This window comes from Pelobates fuscus, chromosome 9 (genome assembly GCF_036172605.1).
Source record: "Pelobates fuscus isolate aPelFus1 chromosome 9, aPelFus1.pri, whole genome shotgun sequence".
NCBI classification, from domain to species: Eukaryota; Metazoa; Chordata; class Amphibia; order Anura; family Pelobatidae; genus Pelobates; species Pelobates fuscus.
The window spans coordinates 79,239,068-79,254,962 of record NC_086325.1 but is presented as its reverse complement, the minus strand read 5'-3'; the positions used below and the strand labels follow the sequence as shown (position 1 = coordinate 79,254,962).

At 34.2% G+C, this 15,895-nt stretch overlaps 1 protein-coding gene across 4 annotated transcripts in view; it reads right to left on the bottom strand.

The window, feature by feature from the left end:
• GRIA3 (glutamate ionotropic receptor AMPA type subunit 3) overlaps positions 1–15,895 on the bottom strand; it is a 306,497-nt gene that overhangs the window by 117,626 nt on the left and 172,976 nt on the right. For all 4 annotated transcript variants that reach the window (XM_063432104.1, XM_063432105.1, XM_063432102.1 and 1 more), the window contains exon 4: positions 2,059–2,246. In XM_063432104.1, the coding sequence (XP_063288174.1) occupies positions 2,059–2,246 (188 nt within the window). The remainder of the gene's footprint in view (positions 1–2,058; positions 2,247–15,895) is intronic.

Below are 15,895 nucleotides of genomic sequence, written 5' to 3'. Positions count from 1 at the left end.
TAGTCTTTTTTTGTGTATATTGCTATGATATTATGTAACTTGTGCATAATTTTGACATAGTAGGTGGGAATAAATGACTAGGAGATAAGGGGCATGTAACTTGGTGTGTGAGGATTAATGATTGGGAGAGAGTTAGGGGTATGTCACAGGGTGTATGGGGGCTAAAGGGATCCTATAGTGCCAGGAAAACAAAGTTATTTCCCAAGCACTATAGGGTTAATAGGTCTACTCCTTGCTCGCACCCCCCTCCCGCAGGGCTGAAGGGTTTAAAAACCCTTCAGCCACTTATGTGAATCCAGCATTGATGTCCCTCTGTGCTGGGTCAGGCTCTGCCCACGCTCCTCCCCCACCGACATCAGCCAGTGGAGGAGACCTAATGCGCATTGGCCGCGCGCACATTAGACTTCCCCATAGAAAAGCATTATTCAATGCTTTCCTATAGGGGAAATCTGACGCTGGAGGTCCGTGCACTAAGTGCAAAAAGGACAAAGCACCCAGACCACCTCAATGAGCTGAAGTGGTCTGGGTGCCTACAGTGTCCCTTTAATTACTGGGAGGTGTGTATGTGACAGGTTGGGTGGGTCAGAAGGTCTGACTGGTAAAGAAGGGAAGGGATGCAAAGAGTTCAGACAAGAGATCTGTACCTTTTGCAGCTTTGTTATATCTCCCCCAAAAGAAAAAAAATCATACATAAATGCATGCATGTTTCATTGTGGGAATATCTACTAAACAGTGATTTTTATTTTGTTTGTATCCCTTTAGGCTGTTTTGGTGCTTAGAGTATCCCTTTAATGATTGAGATTATAGAATACATAGTGGCACTGTCATTCCGCTCATCTCTGCAGTTTCCAGAAGTAGTGGAATCACACAATCTATTTGTTGTACCCTGTATAAAGAGTACAGGCTAGACAGAGGGTGCATTCCAAAACAGTCCTTTGGACAAATGTTTCCCTGTTTGTTATAAAGACTGTCCTGGCTTGAATGGCTGACATTTGCAGAGCTCCTACCCGATGCAATGAGCAAGCAGCAGCCTCTCTGATAGTGATCATGTATCTTAGGTCCATGCTGATAACTGGGAGATTGAAGAGCAGTAAAAGATCAGAGGGAGTTTTAGAGGCAGAGAGACACGGTGCTCCTCTAAAAAGCGAAAGTCTAGTATAAGGTTGAGATGAAATAAAATATTTACTTCAGTTTGATGTATATTTACATTGCTGGATACATTATTTAAAGGAACAATGTAACATTAGCTGTATTCCTAGCACTATAGTGTCCCTCAGCCCCCTCCCCCCCCCTCTAGCAACTAAATGGTTACAAATCTTATTCCAGCACCAAATTCCCTCAGCTCTCACTCCGTCTCCACCTCCTTCGACATCAGCACTGAGTGGAAACCCAAGAGCTGTACATGCTTTAGGCACTGAAGACGTTACATGTCCTCATGCACAGCGTGGGGATATCCAGTGTTGTTTCACAAAGTTAAACTCTGTGAAAAAGCAGAAAGCGCCTCTAGAAGCTGTCTGGACTAGAGTCTAGAGGCCGTCTCAACCCTGCAATATACATATTGCAATCTCTGAAACTGCAATGTTTTATATTACAGGGATAAGGGGCCAGGGACACTGCATCCAGATCACCTTCTGGGTGCCTAAAGTGTCCCATTTAGAACAGAAAATCTTAGGTAAGAGTTTACTAAACAGTGATAAACCTGTCATGCATTAAACTGGGGACATTTAACAGAATTCAATATAAATTACTGCATTATACCTTTGCAAATTGTTTGAGGGATCAATTTAAGCATCTTTCATAAGGAATCATGTAATTTTCTCTGATTTCATGCATTCAATACTCTTCTGTGTTTTTATGCAAATATTGACATTTCAACTTAATGATTGTAATCCAAAGCAGCAAACTGTTCATCAAAGTACCACTTTGCCATCAGAGCAAGACGGAACACATGGTAGGTCTGAGCTATGAAGATATTGCCGATTATTTTTGCGTAGTATGTGAAATGTATTCATTTCTATGATTTGTGTAATAAAACTGAGTTGTAAATTTTTTTTATACCTGTTCCAAAATTGTGTTTATTCTCTCAACCTCGCAGTCTATCACAAATCTTTTTTCCTGACGTCTGTCCATTTCTTCGATGATGCGTTTAAACTCTTGAACATCTTTTATATTCCCCACTGATCTGGCTGTCACTTGCCAGTTGTTCTGTACGGCTGCTTCCATAATGGCCTGAAGAATTGAAAATCCTGGAGAAAAGAAATGACACAATCAGCCTCTTTATTGTGAAGAATATGAAAAGAGCACTTTCAAATCAAAAACATTATTACAAAATGGTTTTCCAGGAGCATCTATCATGCAGAAACGCCAGCCTCTCGCTGTCACTTCATGACCTACGATCCTCGTATTACAACAGAAAATAGCTGATGCCTAGATGTATTTATATTTTTTTTTTATGAATAATAGGTTAATATTATATGTTGTTGTGCATTTGAACCCATATAAACAGCTAAATACTAGTGCAGCCATAATGGGCATTATATATGCTATGAATAAAATACCTCTTGCAATCAAAAATAAATACATTTATTTTGCATTTCGATATGCTCCTGGGATGCAAATGGGATGGGGTAAAAAACATCGAGCTATGCCCATATCTTCTGAATATACTTATTTTATTCTTATTTAACAGATAGAGGATACAGTGGTATTAAGTATCACAAGTCCAAATATTAATCATGTTACTTTTTAAGTGGAAATGTATTATTATTCATGTAATAATTTATGTAATTCCCTTCCAAGCTTTATATTTTGTACGTTGCTTTGTATAATGTATTGTCATTATTGTTTGTCTTTGCCATTTTAAAGGAACACTCCAAACATTGTTCTCTCTTTCTAATTTTATAAAATTGCTGATTGTAAGATAAATTGGCACTTTCATAAAAGTTCTGTGTTGCATCCTCAGTCAAATTATGGCTTTGATGTCAGTTATAACTAATCAATTTCCAATAGTTTTGAGGCGATTCCAATTAATCGTGTTAGTTTTGTTTTCCTTTACAGTATTAAGCCATGTATTACCATATCTATCTATCTATCATATAATATTCCGTGACATATATATGTATTAGGGAATACTTCGATTTATATGAAGCCATAGTTGAAGAAGAGATGATACAGTTTGAAAGCGTGTGTTTTAATATTGTGTTGTGTCAATAAAATATTACAGCAATGAGCTGGCATTGCAAACATTGCTAACCCAGCCAATAGTATTTTTTATTTAAAGCTGCCTTTCTATTTCTTTGATAATCAAGTTAATTAATAAATAAATCATAGCTAGTTTATTGCTGTTTTTAATGTTCATATTTACATTTTTGCATTTTTTTATTTTTAGCTCCTGCTTTCTGTCATACGTGAGGCTCAACTCAGATGTTGTATGTTGTGGAAGTATGCGGTACCATAGGTGGAGTCTAAAAATTGCATTTATACATATTGTGGGTTATGTATAAAGAAAAAATCTGGGGCATAGATCGAAAAAGTGGAGCAGTCACCATGGAAACCAATGGAATGTTGTGACTAAGTGCTCCATATTTGGTCCACGGAATCGTAATTGTTCTTTGATAAAATCCTCATTCGGCCAGATTGAAAAGCTGATGTCGACAGCCAGCTCTTAAAAAAGATTAGGGAAGACTGCAATGCAAGACCTTTTAATCCCATTTAGTGATCACTCTCTCAATGTCTATCTATTTTAGTTTCTTTACTATACCACAGCCTCTCTTCATGCTCATGTAATTCCTCTATTGTTTATCGTATGTCTTCCTTGTACATCTGGTTAACAGTTTATGGTTTCATTCTCAATTTTACTTTTTTGCTTGTCTTGTCATGCTTTCTTTATGATGTCAATTTTGTAAGATTTTACTGTCTTTAATGCTCTCTCTCTCCTTTTACAATTTACAATTTACTTATTTTTTATTATTATTTCACATTGTGAAGACAGATATTACATAAACAATGGTTTTATGGAATTGCAAGAATCTTCTTTATATGTCAGTACAAATTCAAGAATGAAACATGACACCTTCTAAAGGAAATATAAATTAATATCCATGCTAACATTTAAACAGCTTCCACTGCTACAAACTACTGGGACAGCCTAGCATGAACATGAATGTCTAATCACACACCATCTGCCAAGTCTAATAGGTCAACAATATATTCTATAATCCTTGAGCATCAGGGCAGTAAAAGTTAGAGAATTGCATTGTTTTGTCCATTTCCCTTTCTCTGGTGAAAATTAATCTTGACTATAGCTAACATTTGTGCTCCTATGTATTTTTGTCACTAAATTATAAAATTATATAACTCTCTTCCTTTAATTCATAGATTAAAATATTGTAATATATTTTGTTTTAGCTTATGGAATGCAATAAAGTGATTTAAAATAAACTTAAGAAAGTTTGGACAACATGTTTATATTTTATTTATTAATTAGTGAAAATCTACCACTTTGACTTTGTCTTAGTAAGCACCATTTTAACATAATATTTCCTACTGACATTTTACAAAATACAACATTTATACATAATTTGACAATTATGCTTTACTATTGTACTACTGAGTGCCAATCATAACTCTCCTATAAGTGAACACACTTTTTTTTTTAAACATAAAGATACTTTTATCATAGGGTTTATTACATTGATTATGTGTTTTTTTTATGTTGATGAATATAGTAACATAGTATAATGTAAGATGAAAAGGTTATTTTCCATATATCCTTCTGCTGTTGATTCAAGAAACCACTTTGTCTAAGCAATTTCAAAATGGGCAGACGAGATGGGCCCAATGGTTCTTATCTTCCATCACTTTCTATGTTTCTATGTGCCTCAAAAAGAAGGAAAAGTCATTGTTGGCTCAAAAATAACAGGATCAATGAACCATTGTTATGAATCATAATTATGTGTATTTTGATTTGATTAAATGCATCTAGGTTAACTTAATTTTTACAGCACTACTTCAGTAGGCAATGAGTTACACACATCTCTGATTTGATTTTTTTTTTGTATAGGATTAAAATAAAATAAAAAACACCTGCAATCACTTCAATAAGTGACCAGTAAAAATCTGGAGTGTGTGCGGAGTAAGCTTAATAGTTAAATAATGAACTACCAAATAATAATTAAAATATTAGAAATGGCAATTCATTATCTTATGTTTTTGGATATATCGTATACCGTATTGAGTGCCTCAAAATGTACTGATTACCTCTCAATAGATAAAAATGAATACCTATGTGGTTTTGCGGTTTTTATTTTTTTCAATGTATACATTTTATTAAGGTTTTCAGCAAAACAAAGACATATCATAAATACGACTGTTAGGACTGTATATTGCGTCTTAGATGTTGTGTCTATTGGTCTTGGACACCCCCACCAATAGGCTTTTTACTCTCACCCTGGTATATTTACTTTAATCAAGATTGGGGTCAGGGCAAATCCTGGGCTAAAAAAGCAGTCTAATAAAGATACCATTAGATTAAGCAATTTACTGGATGACACTATACTCCCATTATGAGTTAGTGGAGAAGCCTTGTAAGGCCAGTCATTTTCCTATTTTGTTTCTAGTTTTGAGACACATGTGTGTATATATGTACATTTAGTGCTGGTCCAGCTAAACTTAACAGTTATATAAGCAAGATACTTAACTACTATTCAGCTTTCACTGACCCACTCTGTTGTGGTTTGAATGACTTCAGTTTTTTTTTTTTCCTTCTTTTCATATATTATAGGGCTAAGCCCTGCAGACACAGCTGGAGTATCTTTACTGGTGCAGAGATCCTAAGCGGTGTTCCTTTAGGTATCTGATTATTTGTTTGAATTACCGTTGTCTGTATGGGGCATTCTTTACTTACCAACCTTTTGCACTTGAAATCATCAAGTAAAAAGCTGCAATGGTCCTAAAAATGTGTATACATCTTTTTTTTTATTTATTTTTTTATTTTGCAGGATGCATAATTAAAAATAATGACGCAAATTTATTCAAAGAGAAGGAAATGGAACAAGTCACTGAGGGAAAAGTTAATCGTAACTTACAAAAACACTGGCGTTTCCTCTATGCTGCTTTTAGATAGGTTCAGAGTCCAAATAAATAGATCTCTTCTTAGTATTATGATGTTCTCTAACTCCTTAATATTCCATACAATAATGTATGATTAGTAGTGAGTGTTCTTCGGGCATTTAAGCAATATGTATACACATTTAGTAGGCTTTTTAAGTAGGCAGATGATAATTTGCAAAGCGTTGCTTGCAGCGAAGACATTTAATTATTTATTAATTATATTATTCATTGGCTTCTATATATTGAAATTCCCTAGCTAAAAAAAAAACATAAACACAGATAATTAACTGCAAACACAGTTAAGTGCACAGGTTCATTATGAGATTCATGCATAATGATAATGTTAAGTTTAACTAGGTCACTGTTATCATTATAAATCAGAATATTACAAGTTACACATACCTCATTCAGCACTTGCCTGTTCTGTGATTTAATGTTAAGCACTACCATCTAATCAAAAGCAAGCATAATCAACCCAACCCATTTGAAAACTCCAACTTATTATAGTCAAAATCGTGACATTTCCAAAATTAGGTTAGGTCATTTTCTCATAAGGAATAGGCTTCCAAACAAAAAGGTCTCAGGTTTTTGAGCAACAAGTGCCTCTGCCATTTGATGAGGTCGAGTCTTGCTCATAGTATAGCTATCCAATATTTTTTTTATATTATGATCATGTATCCCTATGTTTAACAAATATGTATTTGTGAGGTTTGAAAAATAAAATTACATGTAGAAATCCACACCTTGCCTTGACTAAACTGGATTATAAAAACATGCATTGCTAAATATCTAATATAAGTTTAAAAAAAAGAAATCAAGTTTTTATAAAAAAGTTAATACAAGTTATAGGTAATGTTGAGAGTTTTTTTTTTCACTGCTGTAACTTTCAGAGAAATTACAGGTACCTTTTAACCCCTTAAGGACCAAACTTCAGGAATAAAAGGGAATCATGACATGTCCCACATGTCATGTGTCCTTAAGGGGTTAAAAAAGTTTTTGTGACAAATGCATATTGTTCTTAACCTCTACTCATGTTTCTACCACTATAATATACATATAAGAAATATAGTTAGCGCTCAACTCCAGTAGGTATGCTCCTGTGTTAAAAAAACATGCACTATTTAAATAAAGGTGCTAGTATGGGTTAAAAACCTTGTTACCATATCAAGATTATACATACAAATAGAAGAAACCCACAGCACACCATTTCAAACAAAAATATTTATTCAATTAGATACAATATATCTAATTCAATAAATATATTTGCATGAAATGGTGTGCTGTGGGTTTCTTCTATTTCTACCAGTATAATGCCTGAAATATTCCATTTACTCATCACCTCTTCCACACCAAAATTAAAGCTGGCCTGAAAAGGGACGTAGAGGACCAATAAGCAGGTTATTATAGTCATTAAAGAAGCTGAGATCAGGGTAAAGAAAGGTAATGCAATGGTTTCAAAAACAAGGTATGGATTGGAGAGCACAGCAAATTGATAAACTAGCCAAAGGTCAATCTGGAAAGTCATCACAATGATAAGAAGTGCACTGATCTATCAAAAGTATGACTGACACAGGTTGATGCATAGAGCCACATAGTGCAAGGATATCAGGAAAAGTCCTATTGAATTCTACAGTGTAACTCATTGAAACCTCTCAAGTAAAAGCTGGCAACAAAGTGGGCTCAATTAATTATGGATGACACAGTTGGCAGAAGGAGCATGGGCAGAAAACATGAACGTGTTTTCCACTTACTCTAATAAATAAAGAGGCCACTTTGTTTAACAAGCTCTGCTGACACATGTCTATTCTGTCCCTTCTAATAATACATTCCAATTTTGTTACTTTTATATCTATGTTGGGAATGACTATTATTATCATTTTTATATAGCACCAACTTATTCCAATTTGCTTTACAATTTGTGAAGGGGGAATGGGACATTATTAAAATTTTTGAAGGAGGAATGGGACTTATATAGACTTATATCGGCAAATCACGCTGCATTTACTGCAGTGCAGACATTTCTACTTTCAAACATATAATATTTATATGTCCAATGAGCTATTACATTCACTTTATTAAAACAGTCATTTATTTTATACAGCATAATTTAAGGGTATAATTTCTCTGCATTTGAGTTGACATTTTCTTTATTGTAGATTCACACCTATAAACTAAATACCAAATACTAGACTATGGTCACTAAAGTGGGACCTATGACCAGTGAACCTTTACTTTCATAAATTGAACATTATCCATTACATACAAGCCATGTTATAGCTAAACTGTTAAGGGGCATTCTGTATTTAAATTGACATTTTCTTTATTGTTGATACATGTCTAGAAACGGCTTACTTTGTTTTTTTGCTCCCATTGTCAAGTCTGTTTCTTACGTGTATAATTCTTACAGGTTCTTTCGTTAATTTTTTTAGGGATCCATTCAATAATTAATATCAGCAGTGCACCTCTTTAAATTCTGAAAACTTCAATGAAGAAATTAACAGTTTAAAGCGTATAAAATCATGACTGTAATTATTCCACTCTATCTAGCAGTCAAATCTGAAATTGATAAAGTGCTAGTGTTCATGCGTATTAACTTGAGCTACATGTGTCCATCTTTGAAGTATAGCTGCAACTCTGTTATAATTAATAGTCACATGTTAAACACCTTCATCTTTTGAAAGATATGAATTATGTTGGTTTCATTACGTAGTATAAGCAAAGGGAACTGCTAGTTTTATGCAAGTAAATTGAATTCATAAAACATAAAAACATAGATGAGGCACAAAAAGATAACTTGTTATACCACAAATATGCAACCATTTCTCATTTAGGGTACAGCCAACTTCGAGATCTTTTCCAAAATACAGCCGACTTTTAAGGAAATCATATAATGAATAGATACTTAATATTTAAATCATTCAAGAAGCAACACATATTTTAATGGTATGTTATGTGTACTTTAAGACATAGAATGGGGTTAACTCAGTGGTAAGTTAAGGCAGCACAGATAACAATGCCAAATCATATTTTAAATATGAAAAATAAATACATTTTGTACGGACATGGTTTTCATATGTAGGATGGCAAAATTCAACAACGGCATTGGATAACAGAGGGCATTTGGGGGTGTAATATAGTAGCCCTCAATCCCAGGCTTGGGAGTTTGGGGTAAAGAAACTGCAGTGAGCGAGACGTTAAGCATGAAATCAGTTTATTCAGTTTTGGATGGAACAAAAATATGCAAACTAAATTCAGATGAACCAAACCAAAACATGAATGACATTCAATTTTTTAGAATCGGTTTATTGTATTCCGACGAACTGATTCAGATTAGCCGACTTTTCCTTTTGTGTGCAAGTTGAGTTTAAACATGTAATTTTAACAAGACTTTTTACTGTAAAGGTCTGTGATACTTTCATACATATCTAATATCTTACCCAACAGTACATCTCTTTAGAAAACCCCGGGTCTGAAAGAGCTATCCGAAGATTAACAATGAGTGTTCTTTCAAAATAAAGATAGTTTGAATGGCATGCTAAATATAAAATGTATTTTTCTCTTTTGAAGAAAAATTGATAGATTTTGCACAAGTGTATTAAAACTGAAATTTCAATTTACATTTCTGATAATCATTGGGCTACGGCAAACAATTTCATATTGCTCTAACTCTTAACAGCTCTTCAAAATGGCTTTTTGTGTAGGAGGCTGGTGCAAGCTCCAAGAGAAAGGTAAGTGTACTCAGAAATATGATTTATTCAGTACTATAATGAAATGTTTTACAATGTTCTTTCATAAAAAGCAATTTGTATTTTATCTATAATTTCATTTTAATTTACCTAAATTAATATGAACCTTACTACAAGCTACATCTACTTGTTTTTCTCAGCTGCAATAAAAAAAAATCTCTCCACCCGCGTGTATTCAGAATATTATGCTCAGGAAATAGAAGTCAAATAGATAATACAATTACATCTATGGCTAGTAGGGGTATTCACTGAATCACAAATGGTTAAGAATTGTCCAGGGAGTTTGAAATTTTAACATCTTGAAGACAAGATGAGTTGGAGATTTTTCGGTTTCACCTGTGATGGCCTACAATGTGTAATTTTTGTGTTATTTCCTGACAATTTCTGGTTTAGTGAATCATCCTTAAGCTGAGTTCGATTTCCCTTTTATTTTTCATTAAAATAAATCACAGAATGTCTTTGTAGTCTAAATTTTTGCTGCAACTGTGGCATGACATTTTCTGCTCATCTTGATGGTAACATCAATATATGGCCACGTAAGGGATACAATAGTCAAAAAAATTACTTCCATTTAAATAATGCAAAAAACGTGAAGAAAAAAGTGCAGGATACGTATGACACAGGTGAATGCGACAGTTGACACCCCTCCCTAACAAATCCGAAGACTTTTTGTAGTGTATATATTTTATTCTTAAAGCCTTGAACTGCGATATGATATAGTTAAACATATCTAATAAAAAAACAAACCATCCATCCCAAGGGGAGGCAGCCTTCAGCACTCCCGATGTTGTGGACTATATTTTCGTAGATGCTTTCCAAGCATTATGGAAGATGTAGTCCACAACATCTGGAGTGCCAAAGGTTACTTATCCTTAATCTATCCATTCATCTGTCTATATATTAATCTGCCAAACCATTATCTGACAACAGACCTCTGTTAATTATAATATATCTAGTATCTCCAAGTCTTCATGAAATTCCTGCCGTACCAAGCAAATTTATGTATAGTGAAAATTATTTAGCTGCATAGTTTCCTCTCTAAAAAATAATCTTTAAATAAATGAATGCAAAATGTGGTGCTCATTCATTTGTTTTATTAAAGACCTCATTTTTTATGTCAAAAACATGTAAACTTTTCAGTGTGGCAGATTCCGTTCTAGACATTAATGGCAATCACTCTGCAGCAGCTAAACTTTTTGGTATCTGGTAATTGCTTAGACAGCTCCCACGCTTGCTATGTTAAAATGTTTTTAATGATGTCTATTAATTTTGAACATTTTTCTTTTTCTGAAGCATTAGTTTCAAAATGACATTAAGCAAATCTCTTTTAATGAGTATTTATACGAAAGTGAAAAATATGTATGAAGATGTAAAAAGAATACAAAATAGAGCAGCATACACAAATGCTGATGTCATCCATCTACACTATAAAACAGAAACATAGTTTGAGAAAAAAGGAAAATATATGAAATCCCATGAGGTATGTGTAAATAGTTAAAATGTTACGCATCCCACTTCTCTGTTCAAAGCTAAACAAACTCAAATATTACAGCTGTTCTTGATGTGCTTAGTTATGCTCCAATGCTAGTAGACATTTTTTTCTAAACTATTCATGCTTTTCTTAAGATAAAAGGACACTCCATGATATAATTGATCCCCATTTAATGCATTTTATTTCTCTGTAATTATTTATAAGGATGCTGATAAATAGTTACATAATATTTAAAGGGACACTGAACACATTTTGTTGTGGCTAATCTGTCATTTGACCTTGTCTGAATATTCTTGCTTTCTGTTATTCTCTCGATTTTGTAATCTTTTTTTATCCTTGACCTTGGCGTGCTTATCGCTACATTTTTCTCTACTTGCAGAAATTCTGTTTGTCTGTTTCTGGCACAGGCCTGGTCACTCGAAGGACCAATATGCATTTCTGTCCTGTCTCCCCTAGGTTTCCGTTTTAGACCTAGGCTAGTCCTGACAGTTATTCACTGACTTACACCATGAAATAGAAAACAACAAAAATAATGCTGGTAGCCTGCTGTTTTGCATGTGATACAAAGAGATATTCTATTTACTAAAGTATTTTTTGTTGATGGAAAAATTAATACTGAGCCAACTAGAACACTCATGAGCTGTTCTGAGTCTTACTAGAACACTTACAGTGTTTCGCCGGTCAGGTGTCTCTTCAAGCCCCCTTGAAGAGACACATGAATGGTCAAAACCGCCTGTTAATGATGTGTGCGCTAAACTGCTATCGACTTGGGATCCTCTGATGAAGATTTTAGGAATTGTAGTGATTTAAAGGACCACTAAAATCACTACAAATCACTACTAAAGGACCACATACTCGTTTTCCTGGCACTATAGTGCCCTGAGGGTGCCCCCACCCTCAGAGACCCTCTCCCGCCGGACTCTGGAGAGAGGAAGGGGTTAAACACTTGCCTTTCTCCAGCGCCGGGAGGGGAGCTTTCCTCCTCCTCTCCTCCTTCCTCGCGACGTCATCGGCTGAATGCGCATGCGCGGCAGGAGCAGCGCGCGCATTCAGCCGGTCGCATAGGAAAGCATTTACAATGGTTTCCTATGGACCCTGGCGTCTTCTCACTGTGATTTTCACAGTGAGAAGCACGCAAGCGCCTCTAGCGGCTGTCACTGAGACAGCCACTAGAGGCTCTGGAGGCTGGATTAACCCTCAGTATAAACATAGCAGTTTCTCTGAAACTGCTATGTTTATAAAAAAAAGGGTTAATCCTAGAGGGACCAGGCACCCAGACCACTTCATTAAGCTGAAGTGGTCTGGGTGCCTAGAGTGGTCCTTTAAACAGCTAGTTTAATATGTGTATAGTGTTTTAAAGTATCCATCAGCTTGTTAGCTTAGTCATTGTTTTTTCATTATAAATTTATATTTATATGTGCAGATATATAGATACCCTCAAAGGCATAGATAGCACTTACAATGTTAATATCATACCCCCCTACCTTCTTCCCTGGAACATTGGACTCAGGCCTTATTTTCTTGTTTCCAGCTGTACAGCACAGACTTGGCAAGAACCTTAGTCAAGATAGTTATGAAACAATCTAAACAATCTATGCATCTTTATAGAGCACTGAAGAAAAAAATTCTCACAGCCTACTATTGATTATATTTTGCAAAATATATTATGATCATATGAGTTATGTAAAAAAGTTTTTGACAGAATTCCATGCAAACTCCAGCTATTTAACGATATTGATTACACTATTTAAATGATTTTGTTGGGTTTCACTGCCAACAGGAAAAATTCCAGCAGTGCTCAAAATTTACTTTCCCCACTAACCAATGATGAAAGAAAATTTAGCCATAGTGAGTAGAAATTCACCCGTGTTGAATGTGTCATGTACCCCCCTGGCTTTTTTAAAAGCCTTTCTAATGGGATAGGACCTGAAATTTTAGTATCTGAGTCTAGCTTGCGAGGTATTTCTGTAGAAATTAAATCCCATTCTGGTGAGACTGCCAGGTATCAAAATAATAGCAGATGTTATCCTTGCGATCAGAAAAAGTGAAAATATGGATGCTGAAATAAATAACCATAATAAGAAATTCTTAGATTTCTAAAAATAAAATTATAGTCACTCAAACTTATAAATAATTTACTGTCATTCATTTGATATCTTCTAAAACCGAGCTCACAAAAAAGTAAGTTTTCTTGCCCACTGATATGTACAGGATTTAGAACTTTATCGGAATAAATAATTATAACTTGGAATTTTGAAATGTATGACAATAGAAAATGAGAATGGACAGAGTTACAGCAAACCACGTTTGACTACACAAAGCAATCAATTTCAATGCATCTGAGGAAAGCCTTTTGACAAGAGAAATGTCCTGTTGAGTTCACAGTCACAGTTCGCTTTGTTGCCTGTTTTTTTTTTTTATAAATGTCACCAATATACATATGATCAAGCTTAGAAGCACACTGAACCACTTTCAGTAATGTGTTGTTGCAAAACAATTAAAAATTAACCGAATAATGTTGAAACTGTGAAATTGATTGAAAAGCTACCCTTATCAGATCAGTGGCTAAAATCAGAACAAATAAGCTGTGCGGACAGGATAAAACAAATCTTTAAAGAAGACACATTACTGGCCTGAAGGTAGACATATTCCAGTGGAGGAGTCTGTATTTTACATATCAGAGGTGAGCTGTCAATAATGAAAGTCATTTTCTTTAAGAATTAAACATTTCTGGTACCTGAAGGTCTGAGAAAAGAAAAAATACTCCATTACTCATATATAAGTATGGAAAAGTGTTTGCAAATAGCAGTGTATGTAGGTGTGTGGTTGCCTGCATTGAATAAGCATATAAGAACATTTGTACAGAAAAATCGGATGTCGAATCAAGGTCAGTACCGATATATTCATATGAGAAGGCATTTTAGAATACTATTAGCTATTGTTCCCATTTCTAGTGAGTGGACAATTCAAATTGTATATTTGACCCCCGTTCCCCCCAAATAAAAAAAAGACAACCATCATGGCATTGTTTTCTTTCTACAATATTTGAGTAAAGGCTGGGAATTCTTATGATCTGCACTACTGGCTGATTGTATAAGCCCATGAAGGGTGCAGCCCAGAACCCACTATATAAAACCTGGTCACAGCTCTATACCAAATAAGTGGTTCATATCTATATCTTTATACCATATTATGCAATACTTACTACACTACGAAGTTTTGCCTTTCCTTCAATTGGATTGCATCTGGTTCCAGTCCGTATTTAATGTAAAATGTTATAATATTAGTTAAATCATTATACTATGGCACAGTATTATGTTTATGCTTTAAAGAGAAATTAACAGACTTTTAAAGCAACTAACAGATTAAGATATAATAGTCAAGCAGCCTCAGAAAAATACTATAATAAATGTGAATAAAGTGTGAATCAGACACTACCAAAACATACACAAAAAGGGCTGCTAAATTCACCTAGTGTTGGGTCAATCCACACAACACAGACAATTGTGTACAAAATAAATCAAAGATACTAGCTAAAAGTTCATGACATAGCATGAACTATTACCACCAATTTGACTTGGAATAAACCTACAATAAATATAGAAAAAGATTATTGTGTAGTATATCACATATTCACAAATATATGTATTCAGATCTGAACTTGAGAAAGACCTTACAGGTCGAAACATTTCTGCTATCTGCCATGTGGTTCTAATAAATTTGCCTTCTTGAACCTTGGAGTGCCTAAACTTTCCTTTGTAAGTTTTCAGTAGAGAGTTTTTAGATTGAAGTTGACATAAAATATAAAAGTAAATGATTCTGTATTCCCCTAAAAGAAAGCTACTATAATTATAATGCCGAGCAATTTAGACAAACTTCTAATTAAAGAAAAAAAATTAAACTCTTCAAAATGAACTATATTCATTAATCATAATGAACACAAACTATTCCTAATTGCCATAATTTGATTTCAAGGTGAATGACAAACGGGCTACTTTTCTGTATTAATCTCCCATTAAACTGATTTGCTATCAGTATTTGACACGATTCCTTACTATGCAGCATCACACAAAATCTTGCATTTAGTCCATAATCTGTATTTTATTAAAAGTTACCTCTCAGGCATATTTTAAAGGGAAACTGCATATTTTCAAAATGTTTGGATAATATTGCATTTACTTATCCTCTATATTTAACAAATATGTATTTATGGAGTCTGAAATCTAAAACAAAATTTAGAAATCCATTAAAATGTAAATAACAAGTGTCTGGTACTGAGCTACTCCATCTTGGATTCCTCTCAGGCACTGTTATACAGCATTTTTTTTTTGTAAGGAAAGCTACTTTAAAAAGAAAGAAAGAAAGAAACTCCTACTCATGATGCTATAAATACTACTCCAGTGGCTATCAACACAAATGTAAAGCCACAATCTAAATTGTATCCCTCCAGTTTTAAATCAGGTCCTTTAGAAGTATTTGAAAAGCTTGTTTTAAAAGATCTTAACAAAATTAAAAAATTAAAATCAGACAAATATAATCTTAATCA